A 25,465-nucleotide genomic window follows, 5' to 3' on the forward strand; every position below is an offset into this window, starting at 1 on the left:
TCTGGCTCCACTCTCAATCTCTCCTGCATGCGCCACCTGCTTGTGCTGACAGCTCCACTGCCACACTAAAGAGTCTGTCTTCCTGATGGCGCAGACACCGCTTTGCCTTCTGATACTTACCCGTGCTGAACGATGAATGCAATACAAGCGCCAGGTAAAGAAACGTGGATTTTAAAGCCATGGCTTTATACTGAGTTACCTTTAACATCGTGAACAATCTCCTTGTCTGAAATGGTGCCCTCGCTGCTGGGTTCGGTTGGATTCTCCTCATTGTAATCGTCTCCTTTAAAGGGGTCATAGTAGTAGTCACGGTCTTCCACCACTTCCTCCCCTTCCTCCTCATCCTCTTCTTCCTCATCTGCTGCTGCTTCTGTGAAGTCTTCCAAATCTGCTTCAGTAGGAAATTCACTAGGTCACAAGCCAAAAAGCAAAGTTAGTAGCACAAAGCATGACTCCCTTCCCTATTCTGAAACACACAAACAGAGACAGGAAATAAGCTCCTCTCACATGTAACTGAGCACCAAAGCCCTCCGCCCAACTTTATGTCAATACAGAATTGCATTAACCTGTAAAAAAGAACGTGGCCTAGGCGCTGGATTTTTGTTTGTTAAGAGCTCTTACAGCTCTTGCAGAGGACCTGGGTTCGACTCCCAACACTTACATAGAGGTTCACAACTACTTCTAACTCTAGCTCCAAGGGATCCTGGGCCCTCTTCAGACCTCAAGAGCATAGCATACACATAAGACACATACATGTATGCAGACAAAACACTCATATATGTAAAATAATAATAAGGAGGAAGAAGAAGAAGAGGAAGAAGAGGAAGAATAACTAAAAAAAAAACAAACAACAAACCAATGTGGTCCAAATTGATGGAAAGAGAAAAGCCTCAGGTTTTTATATATTCAATTAGGACTAAAATATAAAGCTAGATGAAATTCAGCACAAGAGGATACTCCTGAACTGGTGGTTGGGTTTTGTCATCTGACAATAAGCTTTCTCTGGGAAGAGAAATCTCAATTGATGAAACGCCTCCTTGATCAACCTTGACCATAGGCATTCTCCTAATGATTGACTTCAAAGGGCCTAGTAAACTGTGGGTGGCTGTCACCCTAGACAGGTGGTCTTGGGGTGCATAAGAAAGCAAACTGAGCTCTTGCCTCTTGCTTGCCTCTCATTCCCTTGTGCCCCCTCTCTGCCTATTCCCTTTCCCCCTCTTTCCACATGGGTCATGGCCAGCTTCCACTTATCCACTCTCTCCTCTCTGCCTTTCTCTGCCTCCTCTATTCTCTTAATTCCCCTCCCCACGCCCTAAATAAACTCTATTCTATATTAAGAGAGAGAGGAGGAGAGAGGAGGGGAGGGGAGGGGAGGGGAGGGGAGGGGAGGGGAGGGGAGGGGAGGGGAGGAGAAAGTAAACTGAGCAAGCCAGTAGGCAGCACTCCTTCAAGGTCTTTCAGTCCTACCTCCAGGTCCTGCCCTCCTTCATGAAGGACTGGAAGCTGTGAGGTGAAGTCCCCAGGTTGGTTGTGGTCACTGTTTTATCACAGCAGTAGAGACCTAACTAAGACTTCTCAGCCCGCTATCCCTTGCAGCATATTCAGTATCAATAAATTCTTTGTATTTAGAAAAAAAGAAAAGAAAAGAAACCCATGGCCTTATCTAGCAATGAGGGACCAACAGCCACTTTTACAGAAAGGCTAAAAACCAGACCTGCCATGTGTCGTAAACCTCTAATCCCAGAACTCTGGAGACAAAGGCAGACAGATTTCTGATCCAAGACTAGCCTGGTCTGTATAAGGAGTTCCAGGCCAGCTAAGACTACAAAGTGAGACCCCTATTTCACAAGCACAGATTTAAAGGCCTCCACCCCTCCCAAATCAAACAAAACCAGACAAAATGAGTCCAACACTTTAAACAAATTAACCTTTTATCAAGATCATAGTCTTCCTCTTCGTCCTCTTCATCCTCTTCCTCTTCCTCCTCTTCTTTGGACATAGTCGAGTCCGAGTCAACAGTCTTTGTCTGAGGGCAGCACACATACTCGGTGCCATGGAACTGGTCTACCCCGCAGGGCAGCAGCATGCCATAGCTATATAAGGTCAGCCCCTCAGTCAGACATGCCTACAAGAAATCCACAGATCACATCAGGACATTTTCACAAGCTCCCTCCAGCTCTAGCTTCATCCAGAAGAAATCTTAGGTCGTAATGCATTCTCTTCTGGACATGTTAACTGTTCTGTCAAGAAGTTATCATACTATTATTTTAAGTAAGAACTTGAAGTCTTTCTTAATTTATAATTTCATCTTAGACAAAAACAACTAAAACTTAAGATCTAAGAATCACTTTAAAGAGTTTCAGGAATTAACAAGACAAGACTATCCAATGCCATTACGCCTGGGATAGAAAGTATTCCATAATCTGACCAAAGACAAATTACTGGAGGATAATCTAACTGAAGGATCAGCGTAAGAAAGACTGTTTTTCCCTACAGAACAATGAAGTGGCACCCGAGCTTGCCTGCTAAGCTTGTGTGCCTCTGCACACCTAAGCTTGCCTGTTGTGCATATGCATACCTAGGTTTTCTGGCTAGTTCTGCACTGAGGAGCCAGGATGCCTTCTTGGGAGCTCTGCTGACAACATATGTGATTCTTGATTCAACTTTCTTTAACCCCTTCCACCCCATTCTGTGGTACTGGGGGATCAAACCCAAGACTTGCACATACTGGGCAACTGTTCTTTAAATAAGCTAGATATCAGTCCAAATGAAGGAGGATATACCACTAAGTATTTCCTGTTCCCTTTGTGACAGTGCTAGAAATAAACTGAACCCAAGGCTTCAAACATGCTGCGCAGGAGCCCTGCTGCCAGTTTATAGTCTTAGCTCATGATCAACAGTCTTAACTCTAGGAACCAGGCTTGCCCTTTTACACAAGATAGCTAGTCTTCTCCCAAGAACCTTTTAAATATCTTTATTTATGTGTCTGCCACATATATACAGGTGCCTTTGAATGCCAGGTGAGAGAGCATGAGATCTGGGGACCTGGAACTACAGGTGGCTGTGTGTCACGCAACGTGGGTGTTGGGAACCAAACTTGGGTTCTTTGAGAGGGCAGGAAGCACCTGTAACTACTGAGTTCTCTCTCTGGCCTCCTTCTAGGTATCTGTAATTTAACACAGAAATATCTAGGGGTAGTGTCACACACCCCTCTTAATTACAGCATGAGGGAGGCTAAAGCTGGAGGATTGTGATGAGTTCCAGGTCAGCCCGAGCTATATATCAAGTACCAGGCCAGCTAGAACTACACATTTATAAAAGGAAGACAGACAGACAGACAAACACCCTGGTGTTGGCTGGTGTTGGTTGAAAGGAATTCTCCTCTTCTGACAGCTGGCGACTGCCTGCTCCAGGCGAGCTCTTACCTCCTTGACTAACGTGTGCCAGCGCTGGTGCTTCTCACACACCTCCATCCGCTCTTGGTGGAAAAACTGGCAGTTATCTGGAACTAGCAGGACATCACTTACAAATTCACCCACTGGGAGAAACAAAAAGCCTTTGTCAGAAGCAAATCTGGTTGTGCTTCAGGGTGAACACAGCCAGCCTTCAGTTCCGATCCTCCGATTAATGTTTACAGGTCGCTGCACATCCAGGCATACATACGCACGCGTGGACACTGAAGGACTCCCCTATCCCACCTGCGGCTTGGGCAGTAACATTTCCTGGCTACAATCCTGTGCAGGAACTACTGCAATACATTTCTGGGAGATGTGACAGGATCCCTGTCCATGACCACCTCAAGTAGACACACCTCATGACCAGTGTGCTGAACCTTTCTTCACAAAACTATTAGAACCACTGATACAGATAAAATTTTAAGTGGATGATTAATCACAAAAGAGCAAGGAACCTTTTCAGTGGGAAACTACCAAAACTTAGTGACCACGATAACGTTCCAATTCAGGACAAGCTGACATGTGCAATGCCCTCAGAGTGTATCAGTATCATCTACAGCATGCCTGCCAAGTCTAATAATTTAAATGTAATCCTAACAAAACAAATTCAAATTCTGAGAAGTTCTACATTTCAAGGATTTTTTTAATGTGCATGTACGTGCATGCGTATATTTATATGCATTGGGGTGCAGGTGAGCACAGACCCCCCTGGAACTAGAGTTCCAGGCAGTTTTGAGTTCCCAGACATGGGTATTAGGAAGCTAATTCTGGTCTTCTACCAAGAGCAGCAAGTATTCTTAACTACTGCATGGACCGACGTCCAACCCCCCAGGAACAGTTTATTAAACAAAGGTCTGGACTCAGAATATATAGCCTTTTGAGATTTAAAAGACAGAAACTCTCCTGGTCAAATATAATGTGTGATTCTTTATTAAAAAGGAAACTATAAAGATCATTTTAACATTTAGGGAAATTTCTTAAAGGGCAGTCACTGCAATAGATTGTTCCTGTTTTTAGAAGCAAGCTGTTTCAACGTCCCAAGTTATTTTCAAATAATTTAGCAACCAAAGTGTATGTGGAAGGCACTGAGGGGCTGGGAAAAGTCAAGCAAAAATTTACAAATATAGGTTAAAGGTAGAGGTGTTCACGGCTTTCTTCTCCTTAGGTCTCAACTTTGAAGGGATGGAAGGAACTCTGTCTTTCTTCCAATACAGTGATGGGGCTCCTGCACTGACTGTCACACAGATGGGAAAGATGGATGCGAAGATTAGTATCATTACCAAGGTAAGGATTTAGATGTTTATTAACTTTCCAAAATTGAGAGAGAGAAAGAGAGGCCCATTGGACTTGCAAACGTTATATGCCCCGGTACAGGGGAACTCCAGGGCCAAAAAGGGGGAGTGGGTGGGTAGGGGAGTGGGGGTGGGTGGGTATGAGGGACTTTTGGTATAGCATTGGAAATGTAAATGAGCTAAATACCTAATAAAAAATGGAAAGAGAGAGAGAGACAAAGACAGAATGAGAGAGGGAGAGGGAGAGGGAGAATGTGTGTATGTGTATGTGTGTGTGTGTGTGTGAGTGTGAGTGTAACTGGATTACTGTTCAGAGATCCTGATTAGGCCTTGTATGGACGGACTCACTAACTTGCTTTCCAGGTGATTTTGATGTACTCACATGTCCACAGAGGATCTAAACAGAAGAAAATAAAGATCTATGTGTGCTTTCTTTTCTATGGCAAAGATGCAAGTAAGGAATATGGGAGAGCAAACAAGCAAGCCTGAGGTTAGATGCAGGGAAAGTAACAAAGGGAGACCAAGTTTGGTGGTACTAGCCTTTAATCCCAGCCCTCTGGAGGCTGAGGTAGGAGGATTTGAGATCAGAGGCCAACCTGGACTACAGAGGGAGCTCCAGGATAGTCAGGGCTACACACAGAAATCCTGTCTCAAAAAAAGAAAGAAAAGGAGAGTGTGGGAGAAGGTACAGGCACCGTATACTAAGAAAAGATTTCTAGCTTAGCTCTGAGAAAACTAAGCAGAACCATGACTAGTTCTGACCTCATGCCTTGGTCCTATAAGCCACCTTCAAGTCTCTCAGTTAAGAAAAGGGGAGTCACTGATCTTACCAAGGGGGTTGTGTTGGTACGAGTAAGAATGGCTCCCATAGGCTCATATATTGGAATGCTTAGTTTAGGCATTAGTAGTGCCACTCAAGAAAGATTAGGAGGCGTGGGCTTGGTGGAGGAAGTGTACCACTAGAGGTAGACTTTAAGGTTTCAAAAGCCCAAGCCAGGCCCTTTCTTCCTGCTACATGCAGATCTGGATGTAGAACTCTCGGCTCTTCTTCAGCACCATGTCTGCCTGTGTGCTGCCATCCTTTCTGCTATGATGATAATGGATTGCACTTCTGAAACTGTAAGCCAGCCCCAATTAAATGCTTCCTTTTTAAGAGTTGCCCTAGCTGGGCAGTGGTGGCACATGCCTTTAATCCCAGCACTTGGGAGGAAGAGGTAGACAGCTTTGTTTAACAAGTGGGCCAAGAAACAGTAACAGCCTTGATAGAACTAAGCTACAACTAATGTCCATATCTAGGCTAATTCCTGAAAAAAATGGCTAACTTCAGAAGAGAAAAACTATAGGAGGGGTGGTGGAGTGGGGGGTGGGGTGTGTGTGTGTGGGGCATTTCCTTTTTTTATACAAGAAAACATTTCCTTTAAGATGAAGACATGCTAAACAGGCACAGGACGAAGCAACATAAAGGAACACAGCCAGAGGCCATATCTGGGCAGCCAGTATGACTGCAGGCAACATCTTACCCAGCTGACAGTTCTCAACAGCAGTGTAACAAGCTGACGTCACACAATTCTTAATAATATAAGTTCTGACGCTGCTCTCAGAACCACATAAAGCAGGGCTGGCACGATGGCAACAGGCAAAGGCAGCTGCTGAACAAGCCTGGTGACCTAAGTTCAAGCCCAGAACTCACATGAAGTGGAAGGAGAGAGCCAAGTTCACAGCCTGTTCTGACTTCTACGTGTATGTGGCACATGCCCTCTCTGCCCCGTGTCACTCAGGCACACAGACAATACTAGCATGTGTTTTCAAAACAGCAGCAAGGACAGACAAACCCAAGCTGTCCAATGTTAGCACAGTACAAAGCAAGAGCCAGACAGTGTAGTTAAGATGGCAGGCCGGAAGGAGGATCAAATCTTGGAGTTTCTAAGCCTTACTTAGTAAAGAGCTTCCTGGATAAGGAATAGAAACCATAGAATTCTATGCTAGGACATAATTTGATCATCTTATATCACTGAAGGCAACACACTGCGAACGAACATGACTGAGAAACATGCATGAAGGTTGCGGTCACAGTCCACACAAAACGTCAACAGAAGCAGCAATCTGATGGAAGGAGGTGTAAGCCAGAAGTTCGCACAGTTTCTGATTCTCAGTACCCTGGGGGGTCTGGATTGCTTTGCTTCTTTGCTTGTTTTATCAAACCACTAAACCAACACAGCTTTTAAAGATAAGGAGCTAGGTCCAACAGCAGCTTACTCTCAGGGCCTATTACCTTAGTACATGCCGGGCACTGGACAACCCAGCTCCACAGTGCGCTCGGGTCACACGCAGGCTACCACTGTCATCTCACCTCTGGCAGTGTTCATGGGACTTACTTTCTAATCACAGAAACCATTAAGAACACAGTGATGAAGACAGAAGGCTGCTGAAAGACTCAAGAACAATCAAACTAAACTGGGCAGTGCTGTCACAAGCATTTAACCCCCGCTTGTGAGGAAGGTGGATCTCTTGAGTTCTAGGCCAAGCTGCTCTACACAGACAATTCCAGGGCAGCCAAGGCTACAGTTACAGCTTCAAGGCTCAAAAAAATTAAAAAAGATAAAAATAAAATCTGAAGCTGGAAACATATACACACAGAATGGTGTTTCAGTTACACGTTGAGAATTTTAAAGTAGATTTCTCAGAACCTAACGGAAGGGAAGACCATCCTTAAACAATATCATAAAAATATTTTAGCATACTCCAGACTACACAGCAGATTTAAAGGAGATGGCTAAGCGTACACACTGTCCCTCCTTCCTGCTGAGGAATGCTGTACAGCAACACAAGAGCTGCTGCATGCTCTGACTCCTTGGGTCTATTTCTTCCTCTTGGCAATACTTTCTCGCTACATGTGAGCCTAATAAAAGCAACACACTCCATTTTGCTGCTGTCTGTATTTTAAGGGAAAGTTGTAACGGAGTGAGGGAGAGGAATACATTTAACAGATGGCTCATCTAGATCTAGAGATCCTCCTCAGGTGTCAGTGCTGGTGCCTTACCTGTGTTAATATGACTGAACCAAGGCCAACTCTTTCAGCCTTACTAGCATCTGAGACCCAATCTGTTCTTGAATCACCCAGACTATTGATAGTTCTGTGAGTTAACCATTCACATGTCAGGCAACAAAGAGTTAAAAAAGACTGCATTCACTAACAACCCTATTTCTGAGGAACACACTCACTCACAGCTTTGTTCAAGCTGGCACTAAAGGTTATCGCTCCAGTGACTGAATGACAACACTTGGGTACAGCCCCAGCCCTGGAGAATGGCGGGTCCACATGGCATCTGGCCCTGGCACCTGGCCACATGCTATGAGTCATGTTCCCTCTCCAGAGAACTACCCACTGCCTGATGTGACTAACAGTGCAATTGTGAACAAGATAAACTGCAGGGACAGAGGACAATTTTCCTTGGCTGCTTTCTTAAGTGTTGTTCCTAAACTATCTTTCTTACCACTGATTTCAAATGGCTAATGCTAAGGGCGAATCTGTCCTGCTTTGTAGGTAACGCTTCTTTCTGTCTGGTGTCCCGTGAAAGGCCCCTTCGCCAGAGGCAAAAAGAGGTTCACAATGGGAGAGGCAGTCAACTCAGAGATGAAGTCTACCACCAACACAAGGAAGCAGCGAGAACTCATTTTTATCACATGCAGATACTTTACTAGGATCCAAGCACAGCTCAAGGGAGGGGGAGGCACTTCTAAAAGGCAAACAGAAGCACTTACCAAGACACTTGAATGGTATAACAATGTGACTCTTGCACTGCCTTTTGTCCCTTCGGCACCAACTATCAATATTGACTGGCTGGTTTGCTTCCATCACATTTGTGATCTGCAGCTCTGGATATATCTGTTTAAGAACAACAACAAAATCCACACAATAAACCTGCCTGCAAATGAAGAAGTACCCCCGAGACCACCCATATGCTACATCAACCTCAAGTTCTACTACACTATTCCATGGTCTAACAACAAAATAAAAATATACTGAGCTACTACTTGTTTTTTGTTTCTCACTTTTATAGCAGATATTATTGAATTTCCTCCAAAGTTTTTTTGAGACACCATCATCAGCCTTAGCCAGCTGGAGAACAGAATCATCTGACTTGCCTATCTTGTGATAGCATAGGTTTTAAACTGGTCATTAAACCTGCCTGTGACCTTGTCAACCTCAGCTGTATTCATCTTGATGGTCATGGGGTCCCAATGATGTGGTTGTTCACTGAGCATTCTGCAGTATTTACAGATCCACAAACTCACCATCATTGTTCTGCATGTGGAGGCTGCACCTGCTCCCTCCCTCTAGTTCCAGTGCATGCAGCTAAGACAAAGGCTGGTTTTCTTTTGATGGTTTATATTTCTGATTCCTCCCATAGATTATATTTAAAAATGGAATCTACATGTAAGATAAATGCAGCAGGCTTTCAACCCAAAACAAATCTCACTGGGTATCAAGAAGCAAAACCTCTGCAATACTAAATCACACCACACACACTTAGAAACAAAAGGGGCTAGAGCTCCAGTTCTTAGTGCTTGGGTCTCGGGCAGGGGAACACATGCAACCCTGACACCGAAAAGCGGGGAGAAGGGGAACGTTCTGGCAACACTCTTACCTCCTGGCAGTACTGAAGAACCTCCTCCTTTGTTCCAAGGCAGCTCTTGGTGCCTGTTGGGTCAGGCTCCCATTTGCCAGTCTGAATGTTCACATGCATATTCAGCTTCCCACAGAACATCGCAATCTGAGGCTCAGCAACAGCGAAGCCTGTTCCAGCATTGGCTGCAAGAGCCTAGCAAAAGATAAACCAGAGGTTTCAGGTTTATTCCAAACATCTGCAAAGGCAGTCATTTAACGATTCATACAGGACCAATTATCTCACAACTACATTACTCAGTACAGTTGGAAGATGCTGAAGAATCCTGTAGGAATATTCTGATGTGGTCTGGGAGAAGGGAGGATCACCAACCTGGCAAGATGGTTTAGCAGGCAAAGACACTTATTGCCAAGCCTGACTACTGAGTTTGATCCCTAAGAGCTACATGATGGAAGGAGAGAAATGATTTCCATGTGTGTCAAGACCCTTGCATCCACTCAACTGCCACCCACCTGAGGGGACAGGGGTCACCCAGGTGGTACTGGTTTTGAAGGCATGAAGGGGTCACACAGAGCAGCTGAGGCTCGGCACTGTGAGAGGCCATGGAAGGCCATTGGTGAAGGTGCAGCCTCAGTTGCAATTGATGGCCCAGGACTGAAGGGGTTTGGAGATGCCAGTACCATGAGATGATGACCACCAAGAGCAGCAGCAGCAGTGGAGGACAGGCATCTGGAACCTAGAGGACAGGGTGTGTGCTACAAAGGGCATGGCCGGAGAAGTGACCCAAGCCCTTGGAGGAGCCCAGAAGATTATGAGTTGGATCTCAGACATTGGATGGTTGGAGATTGATTTTTGCTTTTGATTGTGACTGTGCCCTGATATTTTCCCTCTTGAAGGAAGAAACTATTTTAGTGAGCCCACAGTTAAGAGACTTTTAATTGTAAAAAGACTTTGGATTTTAAAAGAAATGGATATTTTAAAGAGATTTGAAATTTTAAGAATATGTAAAGACTCTGGGATGTTTACAGTTATTTAGACCTTGGGGATGAATAAGAACTAAGGGTTGAGGCTTACTAGTAAAGTGTTTGTGTGTCAAGTTGACAAGGGGTCAATTGTACTGGCTAGTTTTGTGTCAACTTGACACAGCTGGAGTTATCACAGAGAAAGGAGCTTCAGTTGAGGAAATGCCTCCATGAGATCCAACTCATGGCATTTTCTCAATTAGTGATCAAGGGGGAAAGGCCCCTTGTGGGTGGGACCATCTCTGGGCTGGTTGGTAGTCTTGGTTCTATAAGAGAGAAGGCTGAGCAAGACAGGGGAAGCAAGCCAGTAAAGAACATCCCTCCATGGCCTCTGCATCAGCTCCTGCTTCCTGACCTGCTTGAGTTCCAGTCCTGACTTCCTTGGTGATGAACAGCAGTGTGGAAGTGTAAGCTGAATAAACCCTTTCCTCTCCAACTTGCTTCTTGGTCATGATGTTTGTGCAGGAATAGAAACCCTGACTAAGGGGCTGGAGAGATGGCTCAGCGGTTAAGAGCACTGACTGCTCTTCCAGAGATCCTGAGTTCAAATCCCAGCAACCACATGGTGGCTCACAACCATCCATAACAATATCTGGCGCCCTCTTCTGGAGTATCTGAAGACAGCTACAGTGTACTTACATATAATAAATAAATAATTTAAAAAAAAAAAAAAAAAAAAAAAAGAAACCCTGACTAAGACAATGACTTTTGGGTATATATGATGAAGTGAAATGGGAACTCTAACCTCTACTGAGCACTTCAGAATAGCCCAAACCTGACCACCATCTAGTCTAATGCAAGCTATTCATTCTTTTACACGCAAATTATGAGAGCCAAGAACAGCTAAAACTCCAAATAATTTCCTTAATTCACTCATACAACAACAAAAAAATCTCCATCAAGTAACTATATTTAATGAATATACTTCCTCAGTACGCCATCTAGTGTCAAGTCAAAATTCACTAAAAAAGAAACTAGATTCACAGTCTTAAAGAGGAAAATAACCCAGCACTGAGTGAACATTAGGAAGACTGTGACCTCCATTAGAGTAGAGCTAATGAAGGAAGCAGTACAGTAGAGCCAGGTCTACATACAGTCTGGCACTGGAAGGAACTCAGCCTTCATCACTTAAGTGTTGAGAGATTTAAACAGAGCTCTAGTTCCCAATGCCTCTGCTGGTTACAGAGTAAAAGTAGACTGTGAGTAAGCAAGGGAAGGGCTCAGAATGCTAGAAGTGCATGGGCCAACAGAAAAGTAGTGGTAGCTTGGGCTAAGGTGGTGTACAGTAAGAAGAGGCTCACACCATGATGCTCAAAAGTCACAGGGCTCGTGAAACAGCATGAACTGAAGCTGTCAAACTTGTAAGGCAATATCATCATTTCTTTTTCTAAAGCTGACTGTCTCAGGCACTTTGTTATAAATAATACAACAGTAATTAACAATCAGTATGTGGCAGCCTCGGTCATGGAAAGAGAACACTAAAAAGGGTTCCCCTAAGTTGTGCATGTGTCTATTGCTCTGGTTCATCAAAAGGCTGAGGCAGAAGTCCATGAGTGTGGAACCAGTTTGCTCAACAAAGCAAGAGCCTAACTTTTTCAAATAAAAAAGAAAGGGATGAAAAGATTTCATAAATGAATTTATCTAATCTGCATAAAAAATATTTCAGCCATTCTTTGGCAATATCCATGTTTTATGACAAGACCTTAACAGCTCAGAAATAGGCGAGAAATAGTATTTAGTAAAGGCAAGGCTCCTCTCGAGCAATGTGCCCTTGAAGAGCACACGCATCTGTGCCACAGTATCACAGTAGTCCTTCATCCACAGAAGTTATGTTCCTGGGCCCACAGTGAAGGCCTAAAGCTATGAAGTACACTGGACTGTATACATGCTTTTCCCATGCCATAATAAAGCTTAATGTATAAAGTAAGCATAGCAAGAAAAAATAAACACCAAGGGGACCAACAGTTAAAAGGACCAAGGTTCAACTCCCAGCACCTACATAGCAGGTCACAACTATTTGTAACTTCAGTTCTCAGGAAATGGACATCTCTGGCCTCTGCAAGCACTAGATATATAGGTACTGCACAGATTTACATTCACACAAAACACCCATATAGATAAAATTAAAATAAAATTTTAAAGAGAAAAAAAAACAAACTTGAAGTAAAAAGAATTCTGAGCAATGTTTCAACTACATATGATCTTGTATGACTCTAACATTGAAGATATCTACTAAACAAATAGGATTTAGGGTACCACATCTAATCATATGCAAGACAGGAAGGTGAGGGGAAGCGCCTGAACCTTAAGTGCTCAGAATGAACAGGGCTAAGAAGTGTTGATTAGTTGTGTAGGCCCACTGAGCCACAACACTGAACTGGTCGATTCTAGTGCATTTATCAGCCAAGACTATGTTCCACATGTTACTCATTATGGTTGCTGGCTAAAAGACCACAAGAGTTTCAACTGTATAAATGCTCAGTTAATGGGTCAACCGCGGAGGTCAATACATCAGTGTAAGTGCATTTGATTTCTGCAGTGAGATGGTCAGTGCTATCTTCCCTAAAGAGTCTAAAGTATCAGAGGTTAAAGCAACAGGAAGGAGAGCGAAACAGCCAGATCTCACATCAGTTACCACCAAGAAAGAGCGTAACTGGAATCAATCCAGACAGCTAATAGGATACAGTGATTCACTTCTGAGTTCAGAAAGATTAATCCTTGTGGTCATGAGAGACTCTCAAGACAGTATCCTCTGAAATATAAAAGGCCTCTGTGGGCCACATGTAGGAACCAACTAATCAAACATACCCGACCTCACCTAGAGTGACAGGGTCACTGCTGTATGATGTCTGTGCTTCTTTCCTTAGAAATGCTGCTATTTAATGTGCTCGCCATTTTCTTAAGCACCGTCAGCGCCTCGACCCATTACTTCAACACATAAATCAATCTGCTTCCTAAACTACCATGTTACAAATGGGACTTCACTGCCAAGTCAGCACTTCTGATATCCTGTGAACTGGAATGCTCTACGAAAGAAAATGAATGCCCCACCCACACACTGGCACTTCAGCAGGCCCTGTGATCTATGCACACATGTGGTAGCACTTTCAAGGCTTTGAAAACAAGCTGCATCAACTGCTTTCCTAGCCAGTGCCTCCACTTACTTAATAATTCATTCTTAATAAGAAATCCCATTTCATTAATTTGGCTCAGAAAGAATTCAGCTATCTAAGGAAAGGAATTCAACTTAGTAGACAGTGCTCCTAATAATCTGAAGAAGGTTGGAGCATTTTCAGTCGATATTCAAAACATAAGTCTGGGCCTGCAACAAGTCCATCCTTAATATCACTTCAGGAGCCCAATCCCTGGCTGGAGCTCGTAAACTGTCTCCCCTCACAAAGCTGCTGGGACCAACGCAGCTCTCCTACCTCAGAGCTGGTATGTAGCAGCTACTTCTTTACTGCCCCCAAATCAAATCTGCCTTACAGTTTGACAAAGAGCCTACTGAACTGGCGGCATCTTCCCCAAGGGCAGGGTTTTCTCCTACAGCTGTGCAAGTAAGGCTTCCTTAGATGGAAAGGCACTGCTTAGTGATACACTCCACCACTTTAGAGTCAACAGCTCAGCGCCCATAAAGAGTGAAACAGCTCTCTAGCTAGGCTTGCAAGCTAGTGACAAAAGACACTCTTATTCAAATGTTCTTATACCTTTTTCAAAAAGAAAAAAATTTGAAGATATTATTTCATCCCTCTTCAAGTATTGAATAAGCCTTCATGATCACCAGGCAGTGGTGGCACACACCTTGGGCAGAGGCAGACAGATCTCTGAAACCAGCCTGATCTACACAGAGTTCTAGGACAGTCAGTGAAAACCAATCTCTAAATATAAATATAACAATTTAAATATATGTTCACAAACTTTTCACCAAAGATTTACTTATCAAAAGAAAATAAAATACATTCCGTTCTGAGTATACTTCAACATATTTGTCTCTGGAGAAAAAAACCATGAAGTTGGGTTGGGGATAAATCTAGAAAGAGCTGGGAAAAAGAAAGGATATAATTAAACTACATTGTATGCAAATTTAAAAAAAATAATAGGCAAGAAAAAAATCTCTCCCAGGCTATGGGTAACTACAAAAAGGAAGAAAACTGGAGCGAAAACCCTAACCAGACACTAGTGTGCATTTCACCAGCAACAAGACATTAAAGGAAACAGGTCAGGGAAAAAAACCAGAACTGTTAACAAATCAGGAAAGATCAGGCACAAACAACAAATGAATGCAATGTAGGAGCTTGAACGGAAAAGGCCACTGGTGAGAGAAAGCAGAGCAATCATTTACATAGCTCTGCCAACACAAGCTCCTGTGCTCCATCGATGGGTTGTGTAAGATACAAATTCCATGGCTGGACAGAGAATTCTGCAGTATTGTCTTAAGGCCTAAAACACTCAAAGTAAAACTATTTGAGGGCTGATGTAGCTTATCAAAATAGCACCTATTCAGCACGCACAACCAGTGTGTTAGATCCCAGCACCACCAAAACAACCAAGTGGTTTTGTTTTAATCTTGGTCAAACTGCCTAGATCCCACTCTGGAGGGCATAGTTTCAATTTTACAAATCCAATCTGTCAAAAAGATAAGACAAGCTGGGTCTGGTGTCATGTACCTATACCCTAGCTCCTGGGAAGGCTGGGGTAGAAGGATTGTTTGAGTCCAAAAGCTTGAGGCAAGGGTAGGCAACACAGCTAGACCCTACCTCAAAGGAGGTAGGACGGGGAGTGAAAGGAGTGAGGGAAGGAAGACACACTTGTAGATCAGACAAGCAGTAAAGATTATCAGAGCACACTCAACTCCTGAGAAGCAAATGTCCTAATACAGCATACGATAGATATTATACATATGAAACAATTTGGTTGCTGTTAAAAGTGTGACTGGTTAAACCTGTCGATTTGACATTTAGATGTCACCTCTAGGCATGTCTGGGAGGTCATACCCACAGTGTGCACATCTCATAGGCAGGGGTGTCAGAGAGAGAACAAAGATGGCATAGCACAGCATTTACCTTCGCTTCCTGACTGAGAATTCAATGTAATTAATCTCAAGTCCCAAAATCCTGCTGTCACAGCTAGAGCTACTTCTGTTTTTTGGGGTTTTTTTAAAACATTTATTTATATGAATGTTATCTGCATGTACACCTGATAGCTAGGAGAGGCATAAGATCCCATTACAGACAGTTGTGAGCCACCACGTGGTTGCTGGGAATTGAACTCAGGACTTCCGGAAGTACAGCCAGTGCTCTTAACCACTGAGCCATCTCTCCAGCCCACCTAGAGCTACTCTTAACACCATAGTACCTATCATAATGTTCATGCCCTCAAATCATTAGCCAAAATTATACTTTTTTCTTAAATTGCCTTTGCAGGCACTTTGCAGGAACAAGAAAAGTAGCCGCACACTATGAAACACTATGGTTTAGACCACTGGCTCTCAATCTTCCTAACGCTTAATACACTTCTTCATTTTGTGACCAGCCCAACCATAAAATTATTTCAATAATGCTTCGTAACTATAATTTTACTACTATAATGAATCATAATGTAACTATTTGATATGCAACCCCTGTGAAAAGGTCATTCAACAGCCCTCAAGGGGCCTTGGCCTATAGGTTGGGAACCTTCACATCACCTTCAATAGCATGAGGCGAACTTCGACCTTCAAACACTTCAACTAGTTGACAAAATAAAAGAACTCTTAGGCAATATAAGAGGGGGAAAGAGACAAACAAACTTGTTAAAAATAACATTTGATGAGGCTGGAGAGGTTGCTCAGTAGTTAAGAACACTTGCTCTCACACAGGACTTGGGTTCAGTTCCCAGAACCCATATGGTCGCTTATAACTGCAACTTAAGGTGATCGGATGACCTCTGCATGTATATGGTGTACATAAAGTAGGCATACATTTCTAAACATAGAAAGAAAATAATTTTTAATAATGACATTACAGTTGAAAGATTTTACATTTATTCACTGTGTAGGGGGGAGGTGTGTGCATGCGCACACACACCATGGCACATATGTGGAGATCAGAAGCTAATCTTCATGAGTTGATTCTCTCCTGCCAAACGAGACCCAGGGCTGGAACTGGGATCATGGGTCCTCACATCTTCAAACACTGAGCCATTTTCTAGGCTACATCTCAAAGTTCTTGGCCTTTTTTTTATTATACTCCAACTTAATTCTAATTAAATACCAGTAAACTAAGTATAGGGAAAAATGTGAAACACTAAAAGTTATTATTCTTAGACTGATGCATATCAACTGTTAGGTGTTGTTTTCAGACATAATAGTTTGTACAAATAACCTAACTGTTATTAAGAGCTTTAAATATTAAAGCAGAAATGAAGTATCATTTCCAAGATTGAAAACAGTTTAGACTGTCTCCAGGGCTTTTTAATAGGAACATGGTAATTTGTCCAACTGGATTATATTGGTAAAAAACCCAAGCACCATAATTAAATACAAGTCTGACTTTCACCTTATGCAAAAATGGAAACTGATATTTTCATAAAGAAATTGTTCAAAAAATAATAATGCTTAAAACTGGTTTCCATTCCTGCCCAGTTGCTATCATAACACAGGAAGTTTAAGAAATTTACTTCTAAGCTGGGCGTGGTGGCGCACGCCTTAAGTCCCAGCACTCGGGAGGCAGAGGCAGGTGGATTTCTGAGTTCAAAGCCAGCCTGGTCCAGCCTGGTCTACAAAGTGAGTTCCAGGACAGCCAGAGCTATACAAAGAAACCCTGTCTAAGAAAGAAAGAAAGAAAGAAAGAAAGAAAGAGAGAGAGAGAGAGAGAGAGAGAGAGAGAGAGAGAGAGAGAAAGAAAGAAAGAAAGAAAGAAAGAAAGAAAGAAAGAAAGAAAGAAAGAAAGAAAGAAGAAATAAATTTACTTCTAGGTGTGATAGAGATGAAGGATTTGTTTTAGATAAATAGCCATCTCTCTGCACTCTACCTCCTCAGAAGGGCTCCATGAGGTGGCACTAAGAATAATAATATAAGCCCAGTTCCATCATCAGCTACCTATACACTACCTCCTCTCAAGGGTAACGAGTCCCCAAACCTACTTTTCTATAATGAGAGGTCAGGAAACTTAGAAAGATGGCACAACAACTAAGTGCATTGGTTTTTCTTCCAGAGGACTTGGGTTGGATTCTCAGCACTCACATGGCAGCTCATGGCTGCTACTCCAGTTCCAGGGGATCCAATGCCTTCTTCTGGCCTCCACAGATGCCATTGTACACACACAGTAAACATACACATATGCAAACACATAAAAGTTTAAAAAAAAAAAAACCTTTAAAAGATAAGCCAAGCTGGGCAGTGGTGGCGCAGGCCTTTAATCCCAGCACTTGGGAGGCAGAGGCAGGCGGATTTCTGAGATTGAGGCCAGCCTGGTCTACAGAGTGAGTTCCAGAACAGCCAGGGCTACACAGAGAAACCCTGTCTCGGAAAAACAACAACAACAAAAGATAAGCCAAACCTGATAACTCATATCCATAGTCATAGCACTTGGGGCAGGTGTGGAATGGGAATGAATTTAAGAGATTACAAGTTCGCTTTTACTATTTCTTTCCCTATTAATTCCCGTTTTCAACTGTGTGCCTTGAGCTTTGTGCACTTTGCAGCTATGTGACCATGTCATCAATCTCACAATGCTTCCTGAAGAAGTTGATGTCTCAGACCGGCTCACCAAAGCCTCTGGTATGGCTTTGTGTTTGTAGCAGAACCTGATTGAGAAAATGGAAGCACTAGAGGCTGGTCAGAATTTACCCTGCTGTCCCAGCTCTCATGGGGACCAACTCTTACTGAGTGGTTTCCATTCTGCTACTGCCTCACCCGATATCAGCCTCGAGTGGAGTGGAGCCCTGGTTTCAGGCTATGATACTGTAGAGACTGCCAACAGTGGGAGCTACTCCCTGGATCCCTCTTGGGCCGAGTAGTTTTTAAAGCCAAGTATGGTGAATAGTTCTTGGCCCATCTCATTTTAATGGGTGCATTTAATACATACAAAAGGTCAGCTCCACTCTGTATCTTGTAAACATCATGTTTGATATTTGAATGCACCAGGGAGAGTGTGCTGTTTGAAGGCTCCGGTAAAGCTATATTACCTGTTTCGCTACACCAACAGTGCAACAAAACAACAGTTCTTCGCAAAAGTCTGAAGCTTATTTAGTTGTGTCTCAATAATAAACAAAACTAGACATGGCAAGGGAAAAGTATTTTCCTTCTCAGTTTTGCTTGAATGTGAAGTGAGCGTTGGCTTTGTGCTACCAGGCTCCATCTGACAGTGATGCTGACCATTCAGAGAATGCCTCCCCCCAAGCTACTGCTACCATCTCAGTGGGCAGCAGAGTTAGAAATGGAATACCAGGGACAAGAACATTACCCAGTAGCAGTCCTGTGTTTGTAAACAATGTTCCAGGGGAAGAACAGTTAAAAGCTGATAGCTTGAATCTTTCAGGTACTTGTCTGCAGTTGGTAGAATTTATGGGGGGGGGGGGGGCTAATTGGCTTCATTCCATTTGGGTTATATTGAAGAATCTGAGTAGGGACAAGTGGACTCTTCATATGGTCTGTACAGCCTTTTCTGCTCTAATGTCGAGGGGAAAGTTTTCATTTTATCAAAAAGCCCAGTTTACTTTTCTGATGGAATGCTCACCACAGAGTTGTAAATATCATTTTGAACTGGTTTCTTCTACACAGCTTTAATATTTTTGACAATAGTAAAGTTGGAACACTTCTTGAAACATAAAAAAAAAAAAAAAAAAAAGAGATTACAAGTTCAAGGCCAGTGTAGGCTACAGTGGGAGATTGGGGGTGGGGGGCTGAGGGGGAGTGGGGTGCAGCTGAATTGGAAAGGATGGCTTAGTTAATCAAGTGATGCTTTGTAAGCATGAGGGTCTGAGTTTAACAGCCAGCATGAAAAGGGCTATGCAACAGCAGGGGCTTTGACCCCAGCAACAGGGAAGTAGATAGGAAGATTCCTGCCAAACTGAACTAACTGGTGAGCCCGGGTTTTAGTGAGACCCTGTTTCAAAAAGTGGGGTAGGGCACATTAACTACAGAGGAATAACACCAAAGTGAGTCTCTGGCTTCCCTAAGAGTGCATATCCATGTTCCTCTGTAAGCCTGTCCTCAGCCCCACAAACACACACATTGTTTAAAACAAAGCAAACCTTTTCAGATATCCCATGAGCTTTATACATCCAAAGAAGTATAATGACCTTCAATAAATAACTGTTTTAAAATACTGCTTCTCACACAAAAGGAGTTCGAGTATTTATAAACATCATTATCAGCATTTAAATTTCCTCATCTGTAGAACAAGGCTACTAACATGCCTACTCCTCTCAGACCTGTTATGGGGATTAAGATAATGCACAGAAGCACTGTGTGCAATTCCTGCTGCAGAGCAAGCGCCATTCTCACTGTGCTCCTGAAGGTTTCGTTCTCTCTGGCTGCAATTACACACAACTGGGCTTAAATGAGAGGCAATCAACTGAAGAACACATGTGGGCCCTGTGTGTTTATCCATTTTTCCAAAACACAGGCTGGCATCAAACTGGTTTAAATGACTTTTTTTTATTTATTAAATTTGGAAATGGATTTAGAAAAAGAAAAAGAAAAACAGGTTGCATTACTGTTTTATACTCTATTTTGTGGGAACTCAGTCATAAAATATTTACATGAACAGCCTGCCATTTTTAAAGAAAATTACCAGAGCTGCTTGTCTCCTGGTTCTAAACCACTTTCCAGCTGATTCTCAAGTGAGATCAAGATGAACCTGCTCCTACAGCAAGGCACATCCAAGACTGAGGAGGTGTTACAGGGCCTGGTGAGATGGCTCAGCAGGCAAGTGCTTGCCACACAAGTTAGATAATCCAAGTTCAATACCCAGAGCCTGTATAAGGGTGGAATGAGTCCACAAAGTTGTTCTCTGACCCCCACACAAGCACTATGGCTGCACCACCATATACACAATACACACACACATGGACACACACACAAACACACGCAGAATTTTAACAGCAGCATTGAAAGTTACTTCTTTATGGTTTTACCTTTTTTGTAAACTTCACACATACACATTTAGTACTTTGATCATATTCACTTCACCCTCAGTTTGTTTTCTAGATAGCCTTCCATCTACTTTTTAGCTACAAAATCTTACAAGAAGTTAATCTTTCTTCATCTTCTAATATTTTTTACTTTGGTGCAATATAAATGAATTTTAGTTTATAAAATAGGTAAGAAACCTAAAATTTAAAGGTTGAGGCTTTTTTTTTTTTACACTGTAACAGATAAAAGTCTACTGTCCCAAAACTTCCCCAAGGAGTATCTCTTGGAAACTCACTGAATCACATTTCCCTATGATGACACAACAGCCATTTGCCAAACTCTGCAAAGCATGCCAGCTAAGTGCAGAGATCAGGAAGTCAAGGGGCTTCTGTATTAATATGGTATTATCTAAAGCATGTGGACTTGGGCTTAAGCTTTTAACTCGCTGGCACTAGCATTACTTAGGCTATGACTAAGAGCTGCACGTGCAGGGTTAGAGAGAATGTACAGAACTCAATGTACTTAAATACTAAAGGAGAAACATGATTTCAAGTAACAAATGCCTAGGAGATGCCATGGATTAGATATTTCATAATGAAATATGTTCAATCTAAATTATTCTTAGTGAGGCACATAATAGAAATGATGGAGTCCTGGCAATCCTCTTAAGTTATAAGCAGCCTCTGGAGGATCCAGTGCTCTAGGGTGTTTTGTTTTTATATGAATCAAATCACTGACAATCTAGTAATTGTAAGCATCTTTTAAATTCTTATAAATCATATTCTTTAAACTATTCCACTTACCAGATAATTCTACTAAAATGAGTATTTAACTCGGAGATTTTACTAACGTTGAGAAACTACCCAACGTTCTGTTTTAGCCAAAACATATATAACTACACAGTGTCAAGACTTAATCTGAATGACAGTGTATCAGAGATTTGAAACTGGCCCCACATCAGTTCACTTGTAACACAGCTGGGAAGGGGTAAGAAAGCTAACCCAGGTACCTCGAAACATGGATGGTTTCACATACAGGGTCTTTTTCATATTTATTTTCACATGTATGCATCTTCTGCTTGCATGTATGTCTGTGCACCATGCACACACATTGACTGCACAGGCCAAAAGAAGGGAGTCAGATCCCCCTGCAATCGGAGTTGAAGACCAGTTTTAGCTGCCATGTGGGTGCTGGGAATTGAGTCTGGTCTTCTGCAAGAGCAGCCATCTCTTCATCCCTAGGATTAGTTTTACTGATGCTTTAAATCAAAAGTTCCCTAGACACCTACTAGGGAGATAATGAGCTAAGTGGCAGAATGTTTACCTAAACTTTACAAGGTTCTGAGCTCACCTTCAGCACTGCGCATGACTAAAAGCTGGCAGGGGATGTACACCTTGCAACAGTGTAAGCACACTGGCACGCAAGGCTGCAACAGTGTAAGCACACTGGCACGCAAGGCTGCAACAGTGTAAGCACACTGGCACGCAAGGCTGCAACAGTGTATGCACACTGGCATGCAAGGCTGCAACAGTGTATGCACACTGGCATGCAAGGCTGCAACAGTGTATGCACACTGGCATGCAAGGCTGCAGATTCACTGCCTTCTCTCTAGACTGTGTCCAGAAATCTGAGATACCTTCTCTTCACACTTTGTTATAAAAAAGTCATAAAATGACATCACTGGTAAGTAAGTAGCCCTTTTTAAAAAACATGGTCTTTTTATAATTTGAAGTAACTGCAACCTTTTCTACCCAAAACATCATTGTTGGGCTTGTGAGGTGATCAGAGGTGAAGTCACCTGCAGCTAAGCTGCACTGATCCCTGAGACCCACATGATGAAAGGTTACAACAGACTCTCAAGTGGTCCTCTGGCTGCCACGTGCACACTGCAGTCAACATAATAAATATTTTAAAAATTATCAAAAAACAAACACTGGAAGCTACAAACCTAAATCTTTATTTTCAAGTGTCTATGATACTGAAAGGCAAGAAATTCTTGGGTGAATAATCTGAATCTTTCTTTGTAACTAAAAAAAAATTTTTTAAATGACTAAATGATTTACATAGGACAGGGAGAAGTTCACTTTTTAAAAGAGAAATTAAATGTTCAAACAGTTCTGTTACATATTTCCCTAACTGCAAGCAATATTATATATATATATCTTGATTAATAAATTTTAACTTTTTATGTCCATTAAAACTGGGAGAATAAGAAATATGTGAAAGTATTCCACCCTCTTCAAGTTCAAAGCAAGTCAAAAGACATCTTCCTCATGATTTATGTAGCATTTAAATTTAAAAGTAAATAGACTGCACCATCAGCACGCACCAGATCTGCTTTCAAACAATAATTCTCCCTGCCTTGGACCAACGCCCATGTGCATTACTGTAATTATCAGCAATTAAAAAAATAAAGTAATAACGCTAATACACTCCATAAGTCAGTATGTTCACTGCCTGCCGAATGGGCCATTAATTAGCCTCTCTTGGTGCATGCCACCTAACTACTAAATAAATGCATAAAGAGGAACAGGAAAACTTAGAGGCAATATTAAAAGGAATAAGTAAGGATGAAGACCCAAAAAGACCCCTACTCGGCAGACAGTACAACAGCACTTTAGTGCTGCTACTCCGGTAGCCACCGGGGAGCTGGTCAGTCTCCGCCCTCCAGGATCCTGTCTCCACCCACCTCTGCTTCTCAGAACACTAGTTAGTTCCAAGAGATCATCAACTATGACCTACAAGACCCACAGGGTGACAGTCCCTAACTCAGAACAGTCCTACACGGTCCAGACCATTTTCAGTGTAGGCCCAAGTCACGTTCCTGGTTTCAAGTCCTCGCCTGTGACTCTCTTTCCCTGGTCCTCCTAGAGCAGATGTGTGCTCACTCTCAGGACTGCTCAGTGGATACCCTCAAAAAAAACGTTTCAGTCCAATCCAAGTAAATAAAGCTTCCTCCCAGCCTCCCTCACGTGCCTGCCACAGCGGCACTAAAACCTACGTGACGCTTTCTAACCTCTATCTAGCAGAAATACCTAGCATTTAGCAGGTGATCAATTCTGTTCTGATTCCCAGAACACAACTAGACTCTAAACCCAGAGCTCTTGAACTTTGTTTTATATATTTCCCTAAACTACAATCAGCAGTGATGTCTAAGTCAACATAGCATTAGCACGTATGTCAGCATATCTACAAATAAGAAGTGTGGCTGAAGTGATGTTTAACAGTACTTGATGCTCACACAGAGTTCTGGTACCTACCTCAGGCAGCCACTGCACAACCACTGCAATTCCAACTCCAGAGAGCAGAATCCCACAGGCACTTATCTCCACAGGCACTTGTGTGTATGTGGCACAAATTCAGACACACACACACACACACACACACACATACACATTAGTTAAAAAACATCTTTTACAAGAACTCTATGTAAAAATAAATGACTAAATAAATAAAAAAGAATACAGGATGACAATCTTCAATTTTGAAAACCGTAATGTTTGCCGAATGACTTTCTTACGTATGTGGTTTGAGAAACAAGGCAGGATCAATATACTAGACACACACACATACACAGCTCCCCAGCCAACGCAAGCACAGCCCTCAGAGGTAGTCCCTGAACACTGTCAGTCGTTCAGCTGCTGTTTCCTCCTCTTGTCTTAACACACCCTGAGCATTTTTCTTGGTCTTTTAAGACCAGACAACTAAAAAAAAAAATTTTTTTTAAAGTTTAAGATGTCACGCTTTCTTTGCGGGACAGGGTGTTTGTGCCATGATGCATGTAAAAATCAAAGGACAACTTACAGAAGTCAGCTCCTCTACCTTGTGAGTCTCGGGAACTGAAGTGGGGTTGTCAGGGGCCCTAGCATCTCTTTAACCACTGAGCCATCACCCTGGCTCTACACTTTAAAAGTTTTTCACTCACAAGCCATCACAGTATCTTAAAGTATCCATTCTCTTGTCCTGTTAGGGACTCATTTCCATAACATACACGTGTGCTATGGATTACAATTCCCCATTTTTAATGATCTTTCTTCTATGTGCATGCTTTGCCTGATGTGTCTAAGCAAGGGTGTCACATCCCTTAGAAGTGCAGTTACAGACAGATGTGACCTGCCACGTGGGTACCGGGATTTGAACCCTGGTCCTATGGAAGAGCAGCCAGTGCTCTTAACCCGAGCCGTCTCTCTAGCCCTACAATTTCTTGTTTTTAAGATTCTTTTTCTATGCGCGCATGTTTTTTCTGCATGTATTTTGTGTACCACATGCATGCCTGGTACCCTCAGAGACCAGAATAGGGTGTCAAATCACCTGAACTAGAATTACATACAGATAACTGTAAGCCACCTTGTGGGTACTGGCAATTGAACCTGGGTATGTTCAACAGTCAGTGATCTGACCTGCAGAGACATTTCTCCAGCCCGTACTTAGGTATCCATTTCTCTCAAGATGTCTTCGTTACTGTTTTATTGCTGGGAAGAAATGCCATGACCAAGGCAATTGGGGGCTTGCTTATAGTTTCAGAGGCTTATTCAATTATCATCATGGCAGAGAGCATGGCAGTACGCAGGCAGATAAGGTGCTGGAACAGTAGCTAAGAGTTCTATATCCTGATCTGTCCACAGGCAGCAGAAGGAGGAGAACTGGTCTGGTGTGGGCTTTTGAAACCTCAGAGCCCACCTGTGGTGATCCACTTCCTCCAGCAAGGCCACACCTCCTAACCCTTCTCAAACAGTGCCACTCCCTGATGACTATGCACTCAAATAGATGAGCCCAGCAGTCTTATTCATACCACCACACTGGAATTACCAACTTTATCTTTCATTTCACATGCTTGGTGCCCAAAACTAAGACCTGAGACTGCCAGAAAGGTGCATGAATGCTCTGCGATGCACACACTGAGGTCTACTGCTCTTCTTTCTTCTTTCCTGAACTCTCTACCCTCTCTCCA

At 42.7% G+C, this 25,465-nt stretch overlaps 1 protein-coding gene and 1 pseudogene across 5 annotated transcripts in view; both read right to left on the minus strand.

Annotated features, from left to right (window-relative positions):
• The window catches only part of Aplp2 (amyloid beta (A4) precursor-like protein 2), a 62,292-nt gene that overhangs the window by 18,952 nt on the left and 17,875 nt on the right, over positions 1-25,465 (minus strand). For 4 of the 5 annotated variants that reach the window (NM_009691.3, NM_001102456.2, NM_001102455.2 and 1 more), the window contains exons 2-6: positions 9,397-9,570; positions 8,510-8,633; positions 3,426-3,538; positions 1,929-2,125; positions 200-408 (exon numbers count right to left, since the gene is read on the minus strand). In NM_009691.3, coding sequence (NP_033821.1) covers positions 200-408; positions 1,929-2,125; positions 3,426-3,538; positions 8,510-8,633; positions 9,397-9,570 — 817 coding nt within the window. Of the gene's footprint in view, positions 1-199; positions 409-1,928; positions 2,126-3,425; positions 3,539-8,509; positions 8,634-9,396; positions 9,571-23,530; positions 23,545-25,465 lie in introns of those variants that run through there. The other variant, XM_006509952.1, reaches the window with a different exon arrangement.
• Positions 8,640-9,387, minus strand: Gm33535 (annotated as a pseudogene).

The sequence above is a fragment of the Mus musculus genome, chromosome 9 (genome assembly GCF_000001635.26).
Source record: "Mus musculus strain C57BL/6J chromosome 9, GRCm38.p6 C57BL/6J".
In the NCBI taxonomy this organism is placed as follows: Eukaryota; Metazoa; Chordata; class Mammalia; order Rodentia; family Muridae; genus Mus; species Mus musculus.